The 19,205-nt window shown below is 49.5% G+C and overlaps 1 protein-coding gene across 1 annotated transcript in view; it reads right to left on the bottom strand.

Moving 5' to 3' along the window:
* Pkd1 (polycystin 1, transient receptor potential channel interacting) overlaps window positions 1-19,205 on the bottom strand; it is a 47,521-nt gene that overhangs the window by 24,236 nt on the left and 4,080 nt on the right. Inside the window, 11 exon segments of the mRNA XM_032912645.1 lie at window positions 1,026-1,778; window positions 2,243-2,475; window positions 2,774-2,900; window positions 3,405-3,520; window positions 3,781-3,998; window positions 5,058-5,241; window positions 5,353-5,665; window positions 5,667-6,025; window positions 6,288-6,457; window positions 6,629-6,700; window positions 6,815-6,886. Coding sequence (XP_032768536.1) covers window positions 1,026-1,778; window positions 2,243-2,475; window positions 2,774-2,900; window positions 3,405-3,520; window positions 3,781-3,998; window positions 5,058-5,241; window positions 5,353-5,665; window positions 5,667-6,025; window positions 6,288-6,457; window positions 6,629-6,700; window positions 6,815-6,886 — 2,617 coding nt within the window.

Raw genomic sequence — 19,205 nt, 5'->3', positions numbered from 1 at the left:
GTCCCAACCTAAAGCTGACTCTGCTCCTGGACCCATCCCCCCTCAGACTTACTGAAGAATTTTGTGTGTGGTGCAGGATAGACAAGGGGGTCTACCAGCTGAACCCTGACTGCAAAGACACCCATGTAAAGGAAGGCAGAGAAGTACCCAGGACCATGTCGGCTCAGGAGTTTTATAGTATGGGGGCCAAGCATGGGTACTGGGAGCCAGTGTCAAGTACACCTTTCTAATCTATAGCCACGCGGTCTTCATTACACCTTGACCTCTCCCTCAATCCCTTGGTCCCATCTGTGAAGTGGACCAAGAATCAGCAACACATCAGCATCACCCCGACCAGCCAGTCCTCATAAGCTTCCTTCTCAGGTGGACAATCTTTTGGGAAAACACTTGAATCTCAATGGACCCAGGTCAATGCAGAGCAGGTGTATCCATGGGGGAATCCAGTTTACAACTCGACAAATCATGAGAGGGACAGAAATGGCCCTTTAAATGAATGACTGCTAGTGCTAGGGTGGGCATGCCCAAGATGAGGACAATGCCATCCCCCTAAGGTACTAGAGTAGCCACCTGGATCTTGAACTTTCAGATCCCATTTCAACAGGCACATGCATCAGGGAGCTACAAGCACCGTGGATGGCCCAGAAGCACATGAGGACTCATGGAGGCTCAGGGAAAGGAGGGGCAAGTGTGATGAAGTGCTTCCTAAAATCTAAAGAGTACAAAAATCTGAGTCTTTAGAACAGATGTTCTAACTGTGACCTTCAGTAACTTACAAGTTGTTAAATGGGGCTCAGGCGTAGCTCACAACAATAAAACCTGTCTAGCATGAGTCCCTAAGTTCCAAACGCAGCGCCACTCAGAAGAGAGATAAATCACTAGCAGGCAAGGGCTCCCCAACAGGTTCTACTGGAAAGCATGTAATAGATACTATCATCCCTAGAAAACAGCTGAAGGGCATCCTTCCTCAGTGGGGAGGGGGCTTCCTGTTTTTACCATTTAGAGGCTGGGTTGTAGGACACACTTACCACCAGGATGCCCTGCAGCACACGGGCCTCTGGGCTTGGCACAGCACGGAGACCACAGATGGGTTCCTCAGCAGTAACCCTCAGACTGAGGTTGGCCTGGCTGGCTCCATTTTGTGCCACAATCTCTACTGTGTGATCCCCCTCCTTGAGCCTGGGCAACACCAACACTGAGAACAGGGTGCCATTGGCCTCTTCAGTGCAATCTTGCTTGAGAAAATCCATCTCAGGAGGGCAGGCATCCTCAAAGGGAGCACTAACATTGCCCCCAAACCAATAAGCTGTGGCAGTGGCATTAGCGCCAGAATCTACCTGAAGCACCAAGATTGAGCCATTGGTTGGCACATAGATGTGGCCATCAAGGGGAATGGGGTGAATGACTCTCAGTCCAGCTACTGGAGAGACCACACTGAAACTGCAGGACAAGTTTTGCCTGGATATGCTGTTGCCCACTGTAGCCCGGACCTCATAGTGCCCAGGATGCTGTAGTCCAGGGTTAGACCCAAGGCCCAGCAGTGGGGTAAGCTGCTCTGTGACCAAAAGTAGCTGTAGGGAGCAGACAGGGCCAGCCCAAGCTTCTTCCAGATGGACAGGCAGGTTGGTCATCCAATCTGAGGCATTGGTTGAAAGGTACAGGGCTTGGCCAGGACAGCTGGAAGCCAGGGGACAGTGTAGGAAGGTGCCTGGGCCAGCGTCATGCTGTAAGGCAACGAGATCACCAGGAAGCATAGGAACATCCTGACCATGGAGGGTGACCTATAGAAGAGGGAGGCAGTGTTGTATCACATCCCCATAATGAAGACTAGAAGGACAACTGAGACAGAATGGACAGGATACCCATATCAGGCCTCAGCACTGTCTGTCAATGGTGCTTCATGGAGTCCCTGCCCCAAGGCACTCATGGCTGAGATAAGCAACAGGACGTTGTAATATAGAGGACATGCACAAGGAACATATAGCAAGAGTGACTGCCACAGGTGGAAAGAACTTTCTCAGGGAATAAGGCGAGAAAGCAGGTAGCTGCTCCGAGAGAGAGTACATGTTCCCCCTTAGAAGACAGGACAGAGGCCCTGAGAAAGAGATGAGACTGAACACAGGAGCATCAGGGCAAGGCTACTGGGCATATACAAGAAGCCTGCAAGGTTGAGAGATCACAATCTTGGGTAGATAGGGGAAAGTACCCTCAAGAATAGGTCAGAGACCCACACCAGGACACATACCAAGTATTGCGTAGGAGGCCCTGCAGGCACAGAAAAAAAGAACTCCTTCCATAGTGTATAGCTGGCTCTAGGGAGTCCCAGCCTTGATGCAGACCCATTGATGCAGACATGAGAGTTACACAAAGCATCAGAAGGTACACAGACATTGGCTCCAGGACACCACAGTTCCTCAGGCACACACTTGGGGGCCGGCTCAGTACTGTTGTCAAGCTCACTGCTGCCTTCTGGGGCCACTGTGGGGAAAGGAAGAATGTCACGAGCCTGAGTCACTAATGAGCTACTCTCAGGGATGCTCCACTTACCCTCTATAAAACCAAACCTTGATAGGCAGTTCCCCAGTCTCCATCATCACTCCCCTGCCACTAGTGCATGCCCAAGCAGGTACCACCCAATCTATCTTTGGGACAAGGAAACAGGAGTGGGCAACTCTGTAGAGCCTGTCATCACTCTACCTTGAGGCCGGAATCAGAAGGCATGATAAAATTCAGACAACCCACTAAGCCTCCAACTCTTTCCCTTTCGGAGCCCCACCTGCTCCTCTTGAGTGCCGGTACACCTGCAAACGAAGCTGGACAGGATCTTCAAGCTCCTGGGTCTCAAACTCTGCTGCAGTGAGAAAGGCTTCCCGGCTAGGACTCAGGCCAGGGAACACCATGACCTGGAGGAGATGACACAGCTCAGCTCAAAAGATCTATCCCTTGCAGTGTAAGTACAACCCTCTGAAGGCCACCTTAATCCTCGCTTCATGTCACTTGGGAAGAAAAACCAAATCAAAGCCATCTGTGAACAACAGGAAGCCTGAAGCAGGAAGATCATGAGTCCAAGGCCCTTGGGCTACACAATAAGACTTGTGTGAAAAAAATAAAAATTTACCTGAGAAAAGGTTCTGGAGAAGCAGAATTTTTCAGGTAACAGAACTAGATGCTTTTCATTTCTGCACTCTGAGTAGTTTTCTAACTGTCAGACTGGGCACACTAATAATTTTAACAACTTCTAACAAAGCCAACTTGAAAGGTTTTGTTTGTTTTGTTTGGTTGGGTTAGGGTGCTAAGAACTGAACCCAGATCCTAAACCATGTCCCCAGTCCCCAGCTTGATTATTAGCCACAGAGCAGTAAAGTAATGCTGCAAAAGGGGTTCTAGAACACAAAGGGCTGGCCTACCTCCACGGGCTGCAGGGGGCCCTGGAGAGTTCCCTGCTGTGCCAGTGGTTGCAGGGGTCCAGACCGGCCTCCACCAGACACTCCCAGGAGAAAGTTGTCAGCATCCCCCACAGGCCCTACGGGTGGTAAATATGCATGAGGTGCCAGGGCCAGGCAGAGGTGACCCTCGGGAAACATCCAGGTTGGAGCTAGACTTAGGGCTAAGACACCTGGCAGGACCATCTGGCCCCCTCTCATCTTGTTTCCTCTGTCTTTATTTCTTCTGGTTTAGTCCAACCCAGGCACAAGAACAAATATTCGGCAAACATTCATGGTCAATACTGAGCTGAGAAGACAAGCACGGGGAAGGGTGGCTTCCGTCACCAGCAGTCCATACCTCCAGGTCGCAGCTCGCAGACATAACTGTGTGGTGCTGAGCACAGGTCTGTGTTGCACTGCCCAGCAGGCCCTAGCCGCACACAGTGCTCCGCGGTGGCTGGGTGTGGCTCCCCGGGCAGCCAATTCTGGCAGCTTTCCAGGCTGAAGGCCTCACCCTGGGGATCCAGGCCTTCTCTCCCCTCCACAGATGAAAAGCCGATCCACACGTCCAAGCTCCTACAGCCAGAGTGAAGGGAGGGCCACACCATCAGGGGGCAGCTCTGCTAACTCTGAGGACATACTCTTCATAAGACCCTGGTAAATGAGCCATATCCACCTCTTGTTCCACGTGGTAAAACTCTACCCAGCAAGGCCTCCAAACCCAGGCTCCTAGCCACATTCATCCAGAGTCATGTCTATGGAACAGCTCTCCTTGGGGACCCATCTCAGACTTGGCCAAGAATCATGGGCCACCAGACCTGAAGGGCAACTCTGAGGGCTACAGCAAAGGATCATGGGTGCCGCATGATAGTGCTGTCAACACAGGAAGGTCCCTCCAGAGAAGAAATGTAGAGGGTCACGGCCAAGCTTAGGCACAGGTACATACACAGGTATGCACAAAGGTACATGCTCAGCTGCAGGCACAAGCCTGGACACACACCCTGGAGGGAGTCATAATGGAGCCCTGGCTCCATGTAGGGCATGCTCACCCATCAACTGGATGATTCTGCAGCAGGTCTTAACCACTCTGCACCTCTATTTCCCCTTTTCAACAACACAGGCAATGTAAAGAATGAGATTAACCACTCACAAGACAGGTATTCCACCTAGGGAGCAGTCACCAAGAGAGCTGGAGTGTAGCCTACCATCTACCCAGACACAAGAGCATTGTAGGGCCTAAGAATATGATCCCACAAGCCTGGATAGGCACAGAAGCCACTGATGGGATAGCATATGGCATTGGCAGGGGAGGGACTTGGGGTGGGGTGGGGGTGAGCAATCAACAGTGACCAAAGACTACTCCTGTCAGCAGGACCAAGGGCCCTCCCCTACAGGGACAGGAAAGACTGAGGACCAGGACCCAGCTCCACCTGTGACACTTCCCAGGAGCAGTTAGAGAAGCTGCCCCCCACCTTTACAAACACAGAGCTGCCAGCAAAGGCCACCTTTGGGGTAGGACACAAAGGCCCAGCTGCCCTAGATCTCCTTCTGAGCCTCTACAGGCTTCAGGGCTCTGCCCACACCCAGAATTCTGAGCAACCTCTACCCACTTTACCCTTTCCAGGATACCTGTACCTGGTAACCTTGGAGACTAGGAAGTGCTGGATGGCAGGACTGTCCACCATAGCCAAAGCAGCTCCAGCCCAGGTCCGACACTGCTCCTGTGCTTGCAGCCAGGGTGCCTTCTCTGCCACCAGGCGGTAGCAGTGCCCATTACCAGGGAAGATCTCCGTGTCCGAGGGGCAGAGTGGGTGCACCACTAGGGATAGTTAGCAATGAACAAGACATCAGGGTATACCTGAGGCTGGGTGACAGGCTCTGCCCTACCACCAGCTTACAAGAGGAAGCATGAGGGACGAACCATAGGTACCTTGAGCAGGTTCTTTATCCAAGGCCAGGATGCTATAGGTGACCTCAAGGGCTGAGCCTCCATGATGCCGTACACCAAGGTCAAGGCTCTCATCACTGTGCACAAAGGATGGGCACACAAGCTCCAGGACAGTAGGTGCCGCTTCTACTTGCACCTCTGTCTCCAGCAGAGCTGAGCCAGCCCCCAAGGTCAGCACAACCGTCACGTGATAGCCCCCAGGTAGTACATAGGAGTGGGTGGCAGCAGGGCCAGCCATGTCCACCTCAGGGGAGCCATCTCCAAAGTTCCAGCGTGTCGAGCTAATGGGCAGGGGGGGAATTAATATGGAAGTCTGCTGGCTGGCCAGAGGCCAGGGGTCCATGGGGCCCCACCAGGGCAGCCCCTGGGGAGGCAGGAAAGGTGTGCTGGAGCAAGGTGGGGCCCCCACAGGCAGAGTTGAAAGACAGCAAGATGCTGGAACACCAGGACGAGCAGGCTGCAGAAGTGTTAGAGGGCTGGCCTGCCCCACAGAGGCACTGATTCTGTTCTGAGAGGGCAGCAAGGCCCGCACCAGCTGAGAAGCAGAAAGCACTGCAGGCCGCAGTCTCAAGTGGTCCCTGGTGGGCAAAGAAGAAGGGCACTGCTGCCACAGCACCCGAGCTGTTGTCAGGGAGGCAGGCGACATATTCCTCACCTGGGAACAGAGAGAGACACTGGTTCCAGGGACTTACTTTTTTCTGGCTGCATCATGTTCCCTCACCAACCCTCTTTAAACTCCATGTCAGAGCCACCACCCCCAAAGAGGCCTTCTAGACCCTATCTGGCCACTATTTCCCCATATATGCTATCCCTGGGCCTCATCTGCCACCAAGTCCATGGCTCCACTCTCTGAACCCTGTCCAATAAGAAAAGGTAGTGTTATCCTTGTCCTATAGCCCCACACCCACTGCACTCACCACAGGCATTGTCCAATAAGGGGGTACTGAGGAGAGGCTGGCCGGCCAGTGGAACGGGCCCCCTGCACGTGGTTGCCTCAGACTGTACCACGTGCACCTGCTGTTCCTTTGCCCAGCGTGGCAGCCACGCCAGACCACAGTTGCACTCAAATGGGTTCCCACTCAGGTTTCTGCAGGGGAGGGGCAGGTGTGGGGCACCAGACCAGCAGGGGTGCAGTTCAGCCTCCCACTACCCACAGCTCTCAAAACTGGGAGGGGCAAGGGAACAGGGCAAGATGACAGAGGAGGTATTGGGGACAGGAGTCCAATTACTGAGACCCACCAAAAACAAAGAAACTTACATTTCACTTAAATTAAATAAATTAGCAAACATGCCTTCTTCTAATGTAGAAATCCTATTGTTGCTTAAGTCCCTGCAAGAAAGAAGGATGAGGCAAGGTGTAACCTTTTGATGGCAGATAGCTCTTCCTGCTTGCCCTGAGTAACCTTTAGTGTGATGGGCATATCATCAAGGAAGAGATACTCACAGCTCCACCAGTCCCGAAAGGTTCACCAGGAACCTGATGTCCAGCGTCTGAAGTAGGTTGTGGGACAGGTCTCTGAGGAATAAGTGACCATGGTCAGGATAGGAGTGCTGGGCTAATTGAGGGCATAACTGGTTCTTACCAGGAGCTTCCCAGAATCTAAAACTATGGCTCCTCACTCCACGAGCGCCCACCCCTATTCTCATAGTCCCCATGAGGTCCTTCTTGCTGGTCTGTGTAGGTCTTATGCTGGGGCACTGCCTGCAGGGACAGCAACAGCAAAAGTTCTCATGGGGACTCAGGCGCGGCCAGAATGACCAAAGTGTTACAGTTCTCTGTGGGAAAACAGGAGCAAGGCAGGCTGCTGCACCTCTTCGGTGACCTCCACTGCTGCTCCTCAGTGGCAGACAGAGAGACACAGTGGGCAGCTAGGGGTCAAGGTCAGGGCCACAAAGCAGGAAGTGGCTGTGGTCAAGTTCGCACACATTTTCTTACGGAAGATGTAAGAAATACTAGGGAAACTGGGGTAGAAGGGCCAGGGACTTCAGAATCTGCAAACACCACAGTTCTGAACTGAGGACCACACAGCAGGGCCACACAGAATAACTGACCTGAGCACCTTCTATGTGGCCTCCACACCCTTCTCCAAAAAGAGAACCTGGGGCTACCTCCAGTACAACAGAAGGGAGGGTTCCACACCACCAAGGACTGGCTCCTTATACTTTTTACGAGAGATTCAGGGTTCACCAGAGCTGGAGAAACCAACTGATAGTAGAAGGTCCTCAAATGTTCCCAAAATGCTGTAGGGGCACTAAGGGGAGATTCAGGGCTTGGGAGACGGCTCAGTATTGATAAAGCACTTGCCTCAGAAGCAAGAAGACGGAAGTTTAGATCCCAGAGCCCTTATAAATTCTGGCTGGTGAGACTAGCCATACTGGAGAGCTCTGGGTTTGATGAGAGACCTTGTCTCAGAGAATAAGATGGAGAGCTCTGGGTTTGATGAGAGACCTTGTCTCAGAGAATAAGATGGAGAGCTCTGGGTTTGACTGAGAGACCTTGCCTCAGAGAATAAGATGGAGAGCTCTGGGTTTGATTGAGAGACCTTGTCTCAGAGAATAAGATGGAAAGCTCTGGGTTTGACTGAGAGCCCTTGTCTCAGAGAATAAGATGGAGAGCTCTGGGTTTGACTGAGAGACCTTGTCTCAGATAATAAGATGGAGAGCTCTGAGTTTGACTGGGAGACCTTGTCTCAGAGAATAAGATGGAGAGCTCTGGGTTTGACTGAGAGACCTTGTCTCAGAGAATAAGATGGAAGAGGGACCGAGGGAGATTTCTGCATCCACCTCGGGATTTTCTACACCCATCTGCACATACATGCAAACATACACAAACATACCACATACACATACACATGAAAAATGAGGAGGAAAGACACCCCAGACTTCAAAAACAGATGCTGTGAAGGTCTGTCTAGACGCACTGTTGAGAGGAATTAAGCAATGTGGGAATGGAATGTGAGAAGACAGCCCAATCTGCAAAGTGCTTGAGGGGAGACCTGAGGTAGATTCCCCAGAATCCACATGCAAAGCCAGTTGTGGGGGTGATACTTGCAATCCAGTACAGGGAGGGAAATACAAGCAGATCCTTGGCCTGCTAGCTAGACAGCCTGACCTAATAATGCAAGCTCCAGACCGATGAGAGACCCTGCCTCAAATGAGTCATATTGCACAGTATTCCTTTTTGTGCTTTGTTTTGTTTTTGTTTTTGCATTTAAGAGGGTCTCACTATGTGACTCTGGTTATCCTAGAACTCACTATGCAGATCAGGCTAGCCTTGAACTCAAAGATCCATCACTCTCGAGTGCTGGGATTAAAGTCATGTACCACCACACCTAGCTGCTGGACAGTATTCCTAAGGAGTGACAAGTGAAGTTGCCCTTTGCCCCACCTTACTCCAGAAATGTTGGGACAGGAGAAATGGCTCAGAGGTTAAGAGCATTTGCTGCTCTTGCAGAGGACTCAAGTTCAGCCCCTAACACCCACATGGTGGCTAACAACCATCTGTAACTCCAGTTCCAGTGATCCAATGACGTATCCTGCCTTCTGTGGGCACTATACAAATATGGGACACTAAAAAACATGCAGAAAAAACCCTGATACACATAAAAAAAAACACATCATAAAAAATAAAAATGAAGAAATGTGGGAACATGAACTATACTGCTTTCTACTCTGTCTATAAACTGGAGTAAAGAGGCTGACTGAGAGGAAGGAGTAACAGAAAGGCACCAGACTTTAAGCCTCAGGAGAGAAGCAGGATGACAGCACCAGAGCCTGGCCTTGTAACTCAAGTCACCTGGAACCTGTGGTGGAGCCAGAACATGCGATCGCTGGGATAGACATATATTTTAACACCAGGAACCTGTGCAAGCACAAAAATAAAGCATCAAGACAAGAGACATAAGACTGGAGAGACAACTCCGCAGTTAGGAGACTTGCTGCTCTTCCAGAGAACCATATTTAGTTCCTAGCACCCACACCAGGCAGCTCCCAACTACAGGAACTCCAGACCAGGGGACCCAGCACCCTCTTCTGGCTTCCACAGAAACCTCTGCATCCAAGACAGCCTGACACAAAACACAGATACACACAAATACACAAGCAATTGTAAAAGCAGGTAGCACACACACTTAGAAGCTGAGGTAGCCATGACTATAGAGTGAGGTCCCATCTCAAAACAAAAAAAAAAAAAACAAACAAAAAAAAGAACAAAAAAAAAATAGATCCACTACATTCTAAAATAAGCAACCCCGACACAAAAGACAAAATAAAGACCAAGTGAGATGCTGGAGCTGCTGCAGACTTGTGGAGTGACAGCTGCTCAGGAGGCTGAGGCAGGCACATACAATAGTGAGACACTTAAAAACAGTAACAAAACCCAAGGTTCAGAAATGCAATAGGACTTCATCTAACCCACTCCCCACAGGCCAATCACACCCTTGTTGTAAACCCTGTGAATAAAGGCGCCTCCTAGGCTAGTGACAGAGCTAACAGCTCCAGTCAAAAGGAATAGTTAAAGAAAGCTTTCCTGGGGTTGGGGATTTAGCTCAGCGGTAGAGCACTTGCCTAGCAAGCACAAAGCACTGGGTTCAGTCCCCAGCTCCGGGGGGGGGGGGGAGAAAGCTTTCCTAACAACTTGACAGCTACTGAATGAAAGTGCAATCACACCTTTCACCCTCTCAGTCTGTAGTTGTGTTAATGTCAGAAGTCTAGGCCCAACTCTAGTAACAGAGGTAACTTGGACTCCACCCATAAAGCCAATAAATGACCTAGACACTGCTGGGCCCTTTTAGTGTCAAACTCTACTCAACGACTTCCTACTTTCTAGCTCCAGGTTCTTAGTAACCCTCAGTCAGCCCTGCAATCCATGTCTTGGGCTCTCTGCCTACATATTCCAACATCCAGTGAGGCTCTTGTATCACCCTGACTCAGAGGACTCTTCCGGGACCCTCCAGGTTTATCCACCACACCACTCTTCAATTCATGTAAGCTGCATTCCCCACAAGACTGTGCTTAGTTTTCTGATGGTGATGACTCCCATCAAGAACATGCTTCTTGCAAAGGATCTCCTCCTTCATTCCATTTGGAGAGAGAAAACCTAAAAGGACGCACCTTGCCAGGTAGTGGCTCACACCTTTAATCCCATCACTTGGGGGACAGAGGCAGGCAGATCTCTGAGTTGGAGGCCAGCCAGGTCTACACAGTGAGTTGTTTCAAAACTAACAACAACAATGACTACCAAGAAGCAGCAGCACCGGGGTTGGGGTTAGCTCAGTGGTAGAGTGCTTGCCTAGGGAAGCGCAAGGCCCTGGGTTCGGTCCCCAGCTCCGAAAAAAAGAACCAAAAAAGAAGAAGAAGGAGGAGGAGGAGGAGGAGGAGGAGGAGGAGGAGGAGGAGGAGGAGGAGGAGGAGGAGGAGGAGGAGGAAGAAGAAGAAGAAGAAGAAGAAGAAGAAGAAGAAGAAGAAGAAGAAGAAGAAGAAGAAGAAGAAGAAGAAGAAGAAGAAGAAGAAGAAGAAGAAGAAGAAGAAGAAGAAGAAGCAGCAGCAGCAGCAGCACCCAGTGCAGAGCCCAATCTCTACTTCACAGGATGTCAACCATCCAGGATGCTATAAAATCTCATGGTCTTTAGCTGTGCACCTGTGATGGTCTTGTGTACTGGCTGCTCCACTGTCATCTGTCACCCTAGAGGAGGAAAAACATCAATTCCATGGAAGCAGCACTCAAAGCACCTGTATTAAGGTCAATAGGAACCATCCCAATGAACACATTGTAGATTGACACAGGAAAGACTGAACTTGATGCCATGACATGACTAAGTTGCTGAAGCTAGAGGTCAGGGTCTTCCTGGCCTGGCCTCCATCCATAACTAATCTCCCAGACACCACCCTGGACTTTTGCTAGACTCATCTCACCTCCACTATCCAAGCTCCCATATGCGAGGCAATGGCTATACCAGGGGAACATCAGTTAGACTTAAGCAAGGACTCCCCAGTGGCTAGTGACGACATCAGAAAACCTGAACTTTTTAGGAGAAGCCAGGATGTAGACCAAGCAGCAGTGATCCAGGAAAGACTTGGTGAGGTAGGACTAGAGACCAACATAGGCAGGCTCTTATGTTTGTCCCTAACACGGAGGCTTTCTAGCCCAGCCTTTCACGATTAGAAGAGGAAGAGGAAGTAAGGAAATATCTCCAAATTTCATTTTCTCAGAAAGCTACCCTGAGTGTTAGCTGCTAGGATCACCTAAGAAACCAGGTGGTACACATCAGCCACAGGGTACTGGGCACCCCTCCTTATCTAAGAACACTTTAATTCCTCATCCAACCAGGTACTCCACTGAAACCAAGCTCAGTGGAACCAGTGAGGCTCCCTCCCCAAGAGGCTGCTTTGTAGTATTTTCCCCAGACCTCACCTGGACTTGGTTATAGCCTAGGGAAGAAACAGAGTCATAGGGAATCTACTCAGCTAGGCTCCCCAAACCCACAGTAGTGAACAAGACAGCTTGGACAGAACTTTGACTCATACCTCTGGGGTTGGAGAACAGCACCAACAGACAGGGTGGTATGAAGATGTGGGGAACGTGGAAAGACACATGAGGCCCTGAACGGAAATTTTCCATGTCCCCATCTGCTGTTGCCATTAGTGTTCTGAGTATGGCCAAACCTGACTACCCCCATCTTTGAAGGCATGACTTCCTGCCCAATGATGTCACCAAAGTATGATGCCCAGGAACCATATTTGGATTCTCTGTAAGGATCTGGGACAAAACAAAGGCTGACACAAGGTATCCTGGCAGAAGGCACTCAGAAGTAAGGGCCAGCACCAGAGTCCCTTACTAGTAGCCTAGCTAGAACGCTGTAGGAGGGCATGGGCCAACCGGGTTCTCTGAACCCTCTCAGACCTAAGCCAGCAACTTACAAAAGACCCAACAGTCAAGGCTAGTGGGAACCTGAGCTGGGACTTACATGCACTGGGGTAACGGGCAAATGTCCATACTGTCTCCCAGTATGGCAGGCTATCATGCAGTCTGCATTCCACTCTCTCCCAGTATGGCAGGCTACCATGCAGTCTGCATTCCCAGAAAAGATAGAACCTCAGTTTCCACACAGATGTGGAGTGCTTCTTCCAGCTTGGGCTATCTGCTGCCCCTCTCCTGTCACAGTGGGTGACTATGTTGGAAATGGTGAATGAAGAGCACCCTGCCTCCCACATCAGACCCTCTGTGGGGCTAAATCCCAATACTGCCACCTCTGTGGGGCTACCTGGCTGATAAGAAGGATCTCAGCTTCCCAAGCATATTTGTGGGCTCTCAAACCCCACTAGACATCTTGTTTCTAACTCCTCCCAATTTTCCTCTAATGAAGAGGAACAGGGGCTGGAGAGATGGCTCAGCGGTTAAGAGCACTGACTACTCTTCCAGAGGTCCTGAGTTCAAATCCCAGCAACCACATGGTGGCTCACAACCATCTGTAATGGGATCTGATGCCCACTTCTGGTGTGTCTGAAGACAGCTACAGTGTACTCATCTATAATAAAGAAATAAATCTTTAAAAAAAAAAAAAGAGGAACAGGGGCTTCCTAGGACTCCACACACAGGCTACACAAGTTGAGGTGCCCAGTGTGAGACAGGGAAAGCAGGCAATCTTAGGGCAACTCTCTGAGACAAGGACAGTAAGAGTATAAGGGCAAGTGTGTAGGTCTATGCAAAGGTGGAGAGCAAGGAGGGTCACTGTAACACTGCAGGCTCTTACTAAGATGGGCCAGTTGTTAGGACCAGCCCTGTTCCAGAGCTGCAATAGGAGGCCCTCAACAGGCTGCCCACAACAAGCTACAACCCAGACCAAGAGCTAAGCAACCTCGGTTTCCTCCTCAGCTGTGGGGAGTGGCCTAGGTGCCCACTCCTTAGTCTAGATGTAGGGGGTAGGGGGAGAGTAAGGGCCAGCTGGAGCCCCAAAGGAAACATCTGCGCATTCCAGACACATGTGGTCAACAGGAGGGTGAGTGCCAGCCACCCCCCCACCCCCAGCCCATTGCTGGCCGCCATGCTGGAAACAGGGCTCAGGGGGAACAGTTCTGAGGGGCTGTTTGTGGATGTTATGTAACACATTTCACAGGCGCCAGCTGCCTCCTCCCTCTAGCAGGCTAAGCCAGCATGGTAAGGAGGAAGCCCAGTCCTCCCCAAGGCCCAGCTTCATCTTCTCCCAGAGAGAACAGAGTCTCTTCAACCAGCAAGGATGATCCCCATAAATATTTCCAACCAGAGCTAGGACAGAAGGAAATGCAAACCACCATGAGGGCACAGTCTCAGGTCTCGGCGGAGGGACAGAGCCCCTAGACTGGCCTCACTCTGGGTGCCTTCAGCACTAATGGGTCTTTGGTAGCCTAGCAGCAGAGCCAGTTAAGTGTAATATCGTTATTCTGTTTTTGTTCTCTTTGCTTTTTGTTCCTTTCTATTTATGGCAAGCAAGGCTGGCTTCCAGGGCCGGAAATGATGTTTAAATTAATGAATTCAAGTTTAAGAGAGTTGGGGAAAAAAACAGCTTAGCACACTGGCATCAGTATGGATGGGGGCAGTCTCTGGATTATACCAGCTGTTTGTCCAGGGAAATGGGTTAGAGAGGCCAGCCATACCGCCCGTCTCTCTGCACACACCTTAAGGCCCATCTCTCTCCTGGCTCCAAACCAGGACTCTGCACACACAGTAAAAAGCTCACTCTCAGAGATGACAACGAAAGGACATCAGTACTCACTCAGGCAGTGGAGATGTCCCTGTTGAGAGGCCTTCAACCAGGCTGCAGGACCTTATAGTTCCAGGGCATGGAGATAGAATGAGCCCCACATTGTCTTTTTGTCCTTACGGAACTCTTTGTCACAAGTCCTGAGTCCTCCCACAACCAAACTATCACCAATATGAGATGCCAGGAGTGTCATTACCTGCCTAGGACTTTTTTGGGATCTATAGGCAAAGACAGAATCGAAGACTCAGACCTCGGTTGGGGATTTGGCTCAGTGGTAGAGCGCTTGCCTAGGAAGCGCAAGGTCCTGGGTTCGGTCCCCATCACCGAAAGAAAAAAAAAAAAAAAGGAAAACGAAGACTCAGACCTCAAAACCAGAAGGAATGTGATAGGCGGTGGGTCCTCCTAATATTGAGAGAACAACCTACCCTAGCTCAAGAAATGGCTGTTCCAAGAGTTGTCCACTGTCCCCATGTTAACAAAACCAATTGGAGGTGGAAGGTCTGCTCACCTCCACAGACAAATGTGGCACACTATCTGACATGTCGAACAACAGCCAGTAGACCTAAGTTCTTGAAAGGGTGTCAAGAGGCAGATGGAACTTGGTTGCTGCCCTGGTTTCCTAGGCCCTGTGGTGTCCTATAATGGGCAGGGGCCTCAGTGCATCTATAATCACATCTCAACTACGTGGGAACATGGCCAGCAGCAAGAACCAGCTCAATACCCAGGCAATAAAGCAGCATGGAGTCTTAGGATCCTTGAGTCCTCTCTGTTCCTACGCTGCAAGGTGGCCCCTTACTATAATTCCTACCTCAAAGGCTACAACCAGAAGAAACTATCTTCTGCCACTGCCAGAGGGACAAAGCTCTTCCCATGGTGGCCCCACAGGATCCAACCCACAGCAGTGCCGAGGAGAAGGAGGACTGCCTACCTTGACCCCAAGTACAGCCCTCTCCTTGGCAATTAGTGCCTGGGCATCACACAGCCTCTTTATGAAGAAGACTTCTGCCAAGCCAGAAAGAACAAGGTGTTCCGAGAAAAGACATGAGCTGCATTTTCCAGCTGTATCTCGTCCTTCAGAGAGACTGCTCACGCCCTGTGGCGCCCACACCAGGCCAGCTGGAGCCACACAGACAGCTGAGGCAGGCCAGGCCTAAGCCTGGAGCCCAGACAGCCAACACCCCAGAAGGCAGCAGGAGAAGCAGAGTGTTTTCATTCCAGAGTGCTAGGCGGGCCGGCTGTCTGGGCTCCTGCTGCTGATGTTGGCCACCACAATGTTCCGGAAAGGAAAATGTGTCTCCATCCAAAATGGCTTCCTCAGTTGAAACTCAACCCCAGCCAGGATTTCCCTCAGGACCCAGGGTCACTATGCCCCCCTCCCTCTCAGTATTCACCTTGGGACAGAAAAGAAAAGGCAGCAGAACAGGCCCTTATGATCCAGTAAAGTTCAGAGAGGTCCAGGCATAACAGAGAGGGTCACAAAATGGCAGCCAGAGAAGGCAGAAAAAGGCTGCACAGGGAACCCATCTGGAGGCATTCTGTTTGCCCACTGTTGATTGAAAAACTAGAATGCTTTTGGAGAACCCAGAAGAGAAAGCCTAGCATGGTGGCCCATCTACTGGGACACTAAGCAGGAAAACTGATGCTCAGTTAAAATCTAGACAGGAATTATCTAGTGAGACTCTACCTCAAATCAGAAACAAAAAATAGTAAGGGGAAACTCAGGTTTCCATTCATTTTGGTTTTCCTAAACCCTCCCAAGAGCCCAGCACTGTAAGCCAAGGTTCACTGGTATATGGAGCAGAATGCAGGATCGTATCACATCATCACCCAAATCAGAGAATGAGGTGAACTGAGACAGCAGATGCCACAGTGTGTTATCTCAATACAGCCTTTCTGCTTCATACATGCCCTTCGGGGCATGAAAAGGCAATATAAAAGCTGAGCTTAGTAAGAGGAAAACTAAGTATGTTGGTTTCCTACTGTAATCCCAGCACCAGTGAGACAAAAACAGAATTGAAGTTAGAAACCAAGCCTCCTGTCTCTATAAGCTCAGGCTAGTCAGAGATACAGAATGAGACAGTAAGACCATTTCTCAAGAAACAAAACTAGAAGAAAAAAAGGCAAAGAAGAAAAACAAAAAGGATGGGCAGTCACTCCTACTTGTAGTGCCAGCAGCACAAGGAAAGTGAAGGCAGGGAAATAAGAAATTCAAGGCCCATCTTCAGTACATAATAAGTTTGAGGCCAACACGAGACCCTGTCTCAAAAACAACTAAATAAAATTGGGGGCTGCAGAAGTGGCTCGGCAGCTAAGAGCTTGTGCTGCCGTCCAGAGGTCCTAAATTCAGTTTCCAGCACCCATGTTGTCCAGCTCTAGGAGATGTGACACCCTCTTTTAGCCTATCAGGGTACTTGCACATATGTAGCAGACACACAAACACACCACATACACACATGAATAAAAATAAAATCTAGAGCTGGGCATGATGGCATACCTCTTTAGTCCAGCACTCAGGAAGGACAGGCAGGTGAATCTCTGAGTTCAAGGCCAGCCTGGTCTACAGGGCTCTACACAGAAAAACCCTGTCTTGAAAACCAATACATAAAGAAAATATAAAAATTAAAGTAAAATAATACTTTAAAGCAAATATAAATTTAAAAAACAAAACAAAGAAGCTGGGTGTAGTGGCTAGTACTTGTAACCTCCTCCTCAGGAGGCTGAGATGGTTCACAGCAAACTCTAGGCCAGAGAGTGCCACGAGGTGAGATCTTGCCTCAAAAAACAAAACAATTAGAGAGCCTAGCATACTTGGTGCATGCCTCTACTCCAGATACAGGCTGAAGCAAGAGAACATCCTGGGCCGTTCAAGACCAGCCCAGGCAATGGCACAAGAACCCTATCACACCACCCAGAGGTAAGAGGCTAGGGGTAGATCTCATAAATCCTCCCAATGCTAAAGGCATCTTTGAGGTCAGACTTTTGGTCTCCTCATTGAGGTATGAGTAGGAGTTTGCCTGCTCACACTGTTTCTCCTTCTGTACAGCATCTGGCCTGAGCACACATCCACATTCAGGCTCTCTGTCTGCAATGCTCTTCAGGTATATTTCCTGGTGGCTGGCTGGAATGTTAAGGACAAGGGGACGGTCCCACCACCACCACCCCCAAATCACAGAGAAGACAGGTGACCTACCTAACTAGCTGTAGTGTTAATATGGGTGCCAGTGCCTGAACTTGTCCATGCACCACAATCCCTCACCTCTGAGGCCCCCTAACTCACCCTTAAGATCCCTTAAGGTATTTACTTTAGGCAAGGAAATTAAGACCTGGGGCTGATTGGTTGAACCAGTCACATGGAAGTGCAAGGTCTGGGACATGAACCTAAGTCTGATAACAGACTCCCATGCTCTCTCTCCTCCAGATAGAGGGAACTGGGACAGGGAGGACAAAGCAAACACCCCCGCGCCCCCCCAGGGAGCACATACCACACCTGCAAGAAGCCTGGCATAGTGGTGCACACCTTTCATCCCAGTGCTCAAGCAGTAGAGGCAGGTGGAGCTTTATCAGTTCAAGGCCAGCCTGGTATACATAGTGGGTTCCAAGACAGCCAGGGCTACATAGTGAAACCCTATCTCTAGGAAAAGAAAAGAAAGGAAAGGAAAAGAAAAAAGAAAAGAAAAGAAGGGTTGGGGATTTAGCTCAGTGGTAGAGCGCTTGCCTAGCAACCGCAAGGCCCTGGGTTCGGTCCCCAGCTCCGAAAAAAAAAAGAAAGAAAAAAAAAACAAAAAACAACAACTAACTAGGGAGAAAATATCTCAACAATCTATCCCAGCTCCTGAGTGAGTTCCAGGGCCCATGAGAGAAGGCCCTGTCAGGCCCTGTCATCTCTACTCCTTGCCATCTATTAACCAGCCTAAGTGCAGTCTTGGGGGTCAGTCATAAAACGTTCTGACCACACATTACTTTTCTGTGACACACCAGTACATGACTCTAAAAAGTACTTCAACACTGGGAATCTCAACTTCAAAGTCAATACAAGAATGAAAAGATTCCATCCTGCAGCCCCACAGAAAGATGACATTGATAGAAAGAACACAAAAAACCCAGCATAAGCCTCTGAGGGAGCAGACAGGGAAGAGTGTCTCCTGGATAACTTCCTCAGACTTTTTTTTTTTTTTGTCTCTAAAATTAGGGCCAGTCTCTTTACGTGAACCAAGCTGGGTCTAAAACTGTGGCGATCATCTTGCCTCTGCCTCCGAGTGTGGGGATGATAAGGATGAACTGCCATCCCTGACTCCCATTAACCAACTCTGCTTTTGTATATATTCATTACTTGGTGTAATTAAAGTTTTTACTACCTACAAAATTCAGACAAAAATTGCATACTATGAAGTTCACATTTAGAAATTTACAATTTGATGATTTTTAGTGTCTTCCTTCACAAGCCTGGGTAATGAACACTAATTTCATGTTTTCATCATTCCAAAAAGAAGCCCAACAATCCTTGGCCACCTATCCTCACCACATTATGAATCTTTTCCTGTCAATAGACTTACCTATTCTTAACCTTTCCTAAGGAGTGTTTATGTTTTGAGGTTTTTGGATTTTATTTTTTTAATAACAACATTTCTGTATATGGCCCAGGCTAACCTCAAATCCAAAATTCCCCTGCCTCAATTTCCCTCAGTGTTGAGATCACAAGTATAAATCATCATACTTACTTATCCCCCTCACCCCCTTTTATGAGACAGGGTCTCTCTCTGTACACAGCTATAGCTGTGCCCTGGAACTATGTTGACCAGGCTGGCCTCAAAATTTAAAAATGTGTAGCACCAGTACTAGAAATGATTTCTTTTTTGTTGTTTTTTTGGGGGGTTTTTTTGTTTTTGTTTTTGTTTTTGAGCTGGGGACCAAACCCAGGGCCTTGCACTTGCTAGGCAAGCGCTCTACCACTGAGCTAAATCCTCAACCCCTAGAAATGATTTCTAAAGCAACCATGTCCGGAGCCAAAAGGCAGTTTATACCTAGTGCCAGGTGAATGTCCCAGAGAGCTTTCTTCAATAATACAATGTCCTGCCTTGTAGTCATTAGCCAGAGAGA

Source organism: Rattus rattus, chromosome 9 (assembly GCF_011064425.1).
Source record: "Rattus rattus isolate New Zealand chromosome 9, Rrattus_CSIRO_v1, whole genome shotgun sequence".
In the NCBI taxonomy this organism is placed as follows: Eukaryota; Metazoa; Chordata; class Mammalia; order Rodentia; family Muridae; genus Rattus; species Rattus rattus.
This window is presented reverse-complemented; position numbering and strand designations above follow the sequence as displayed.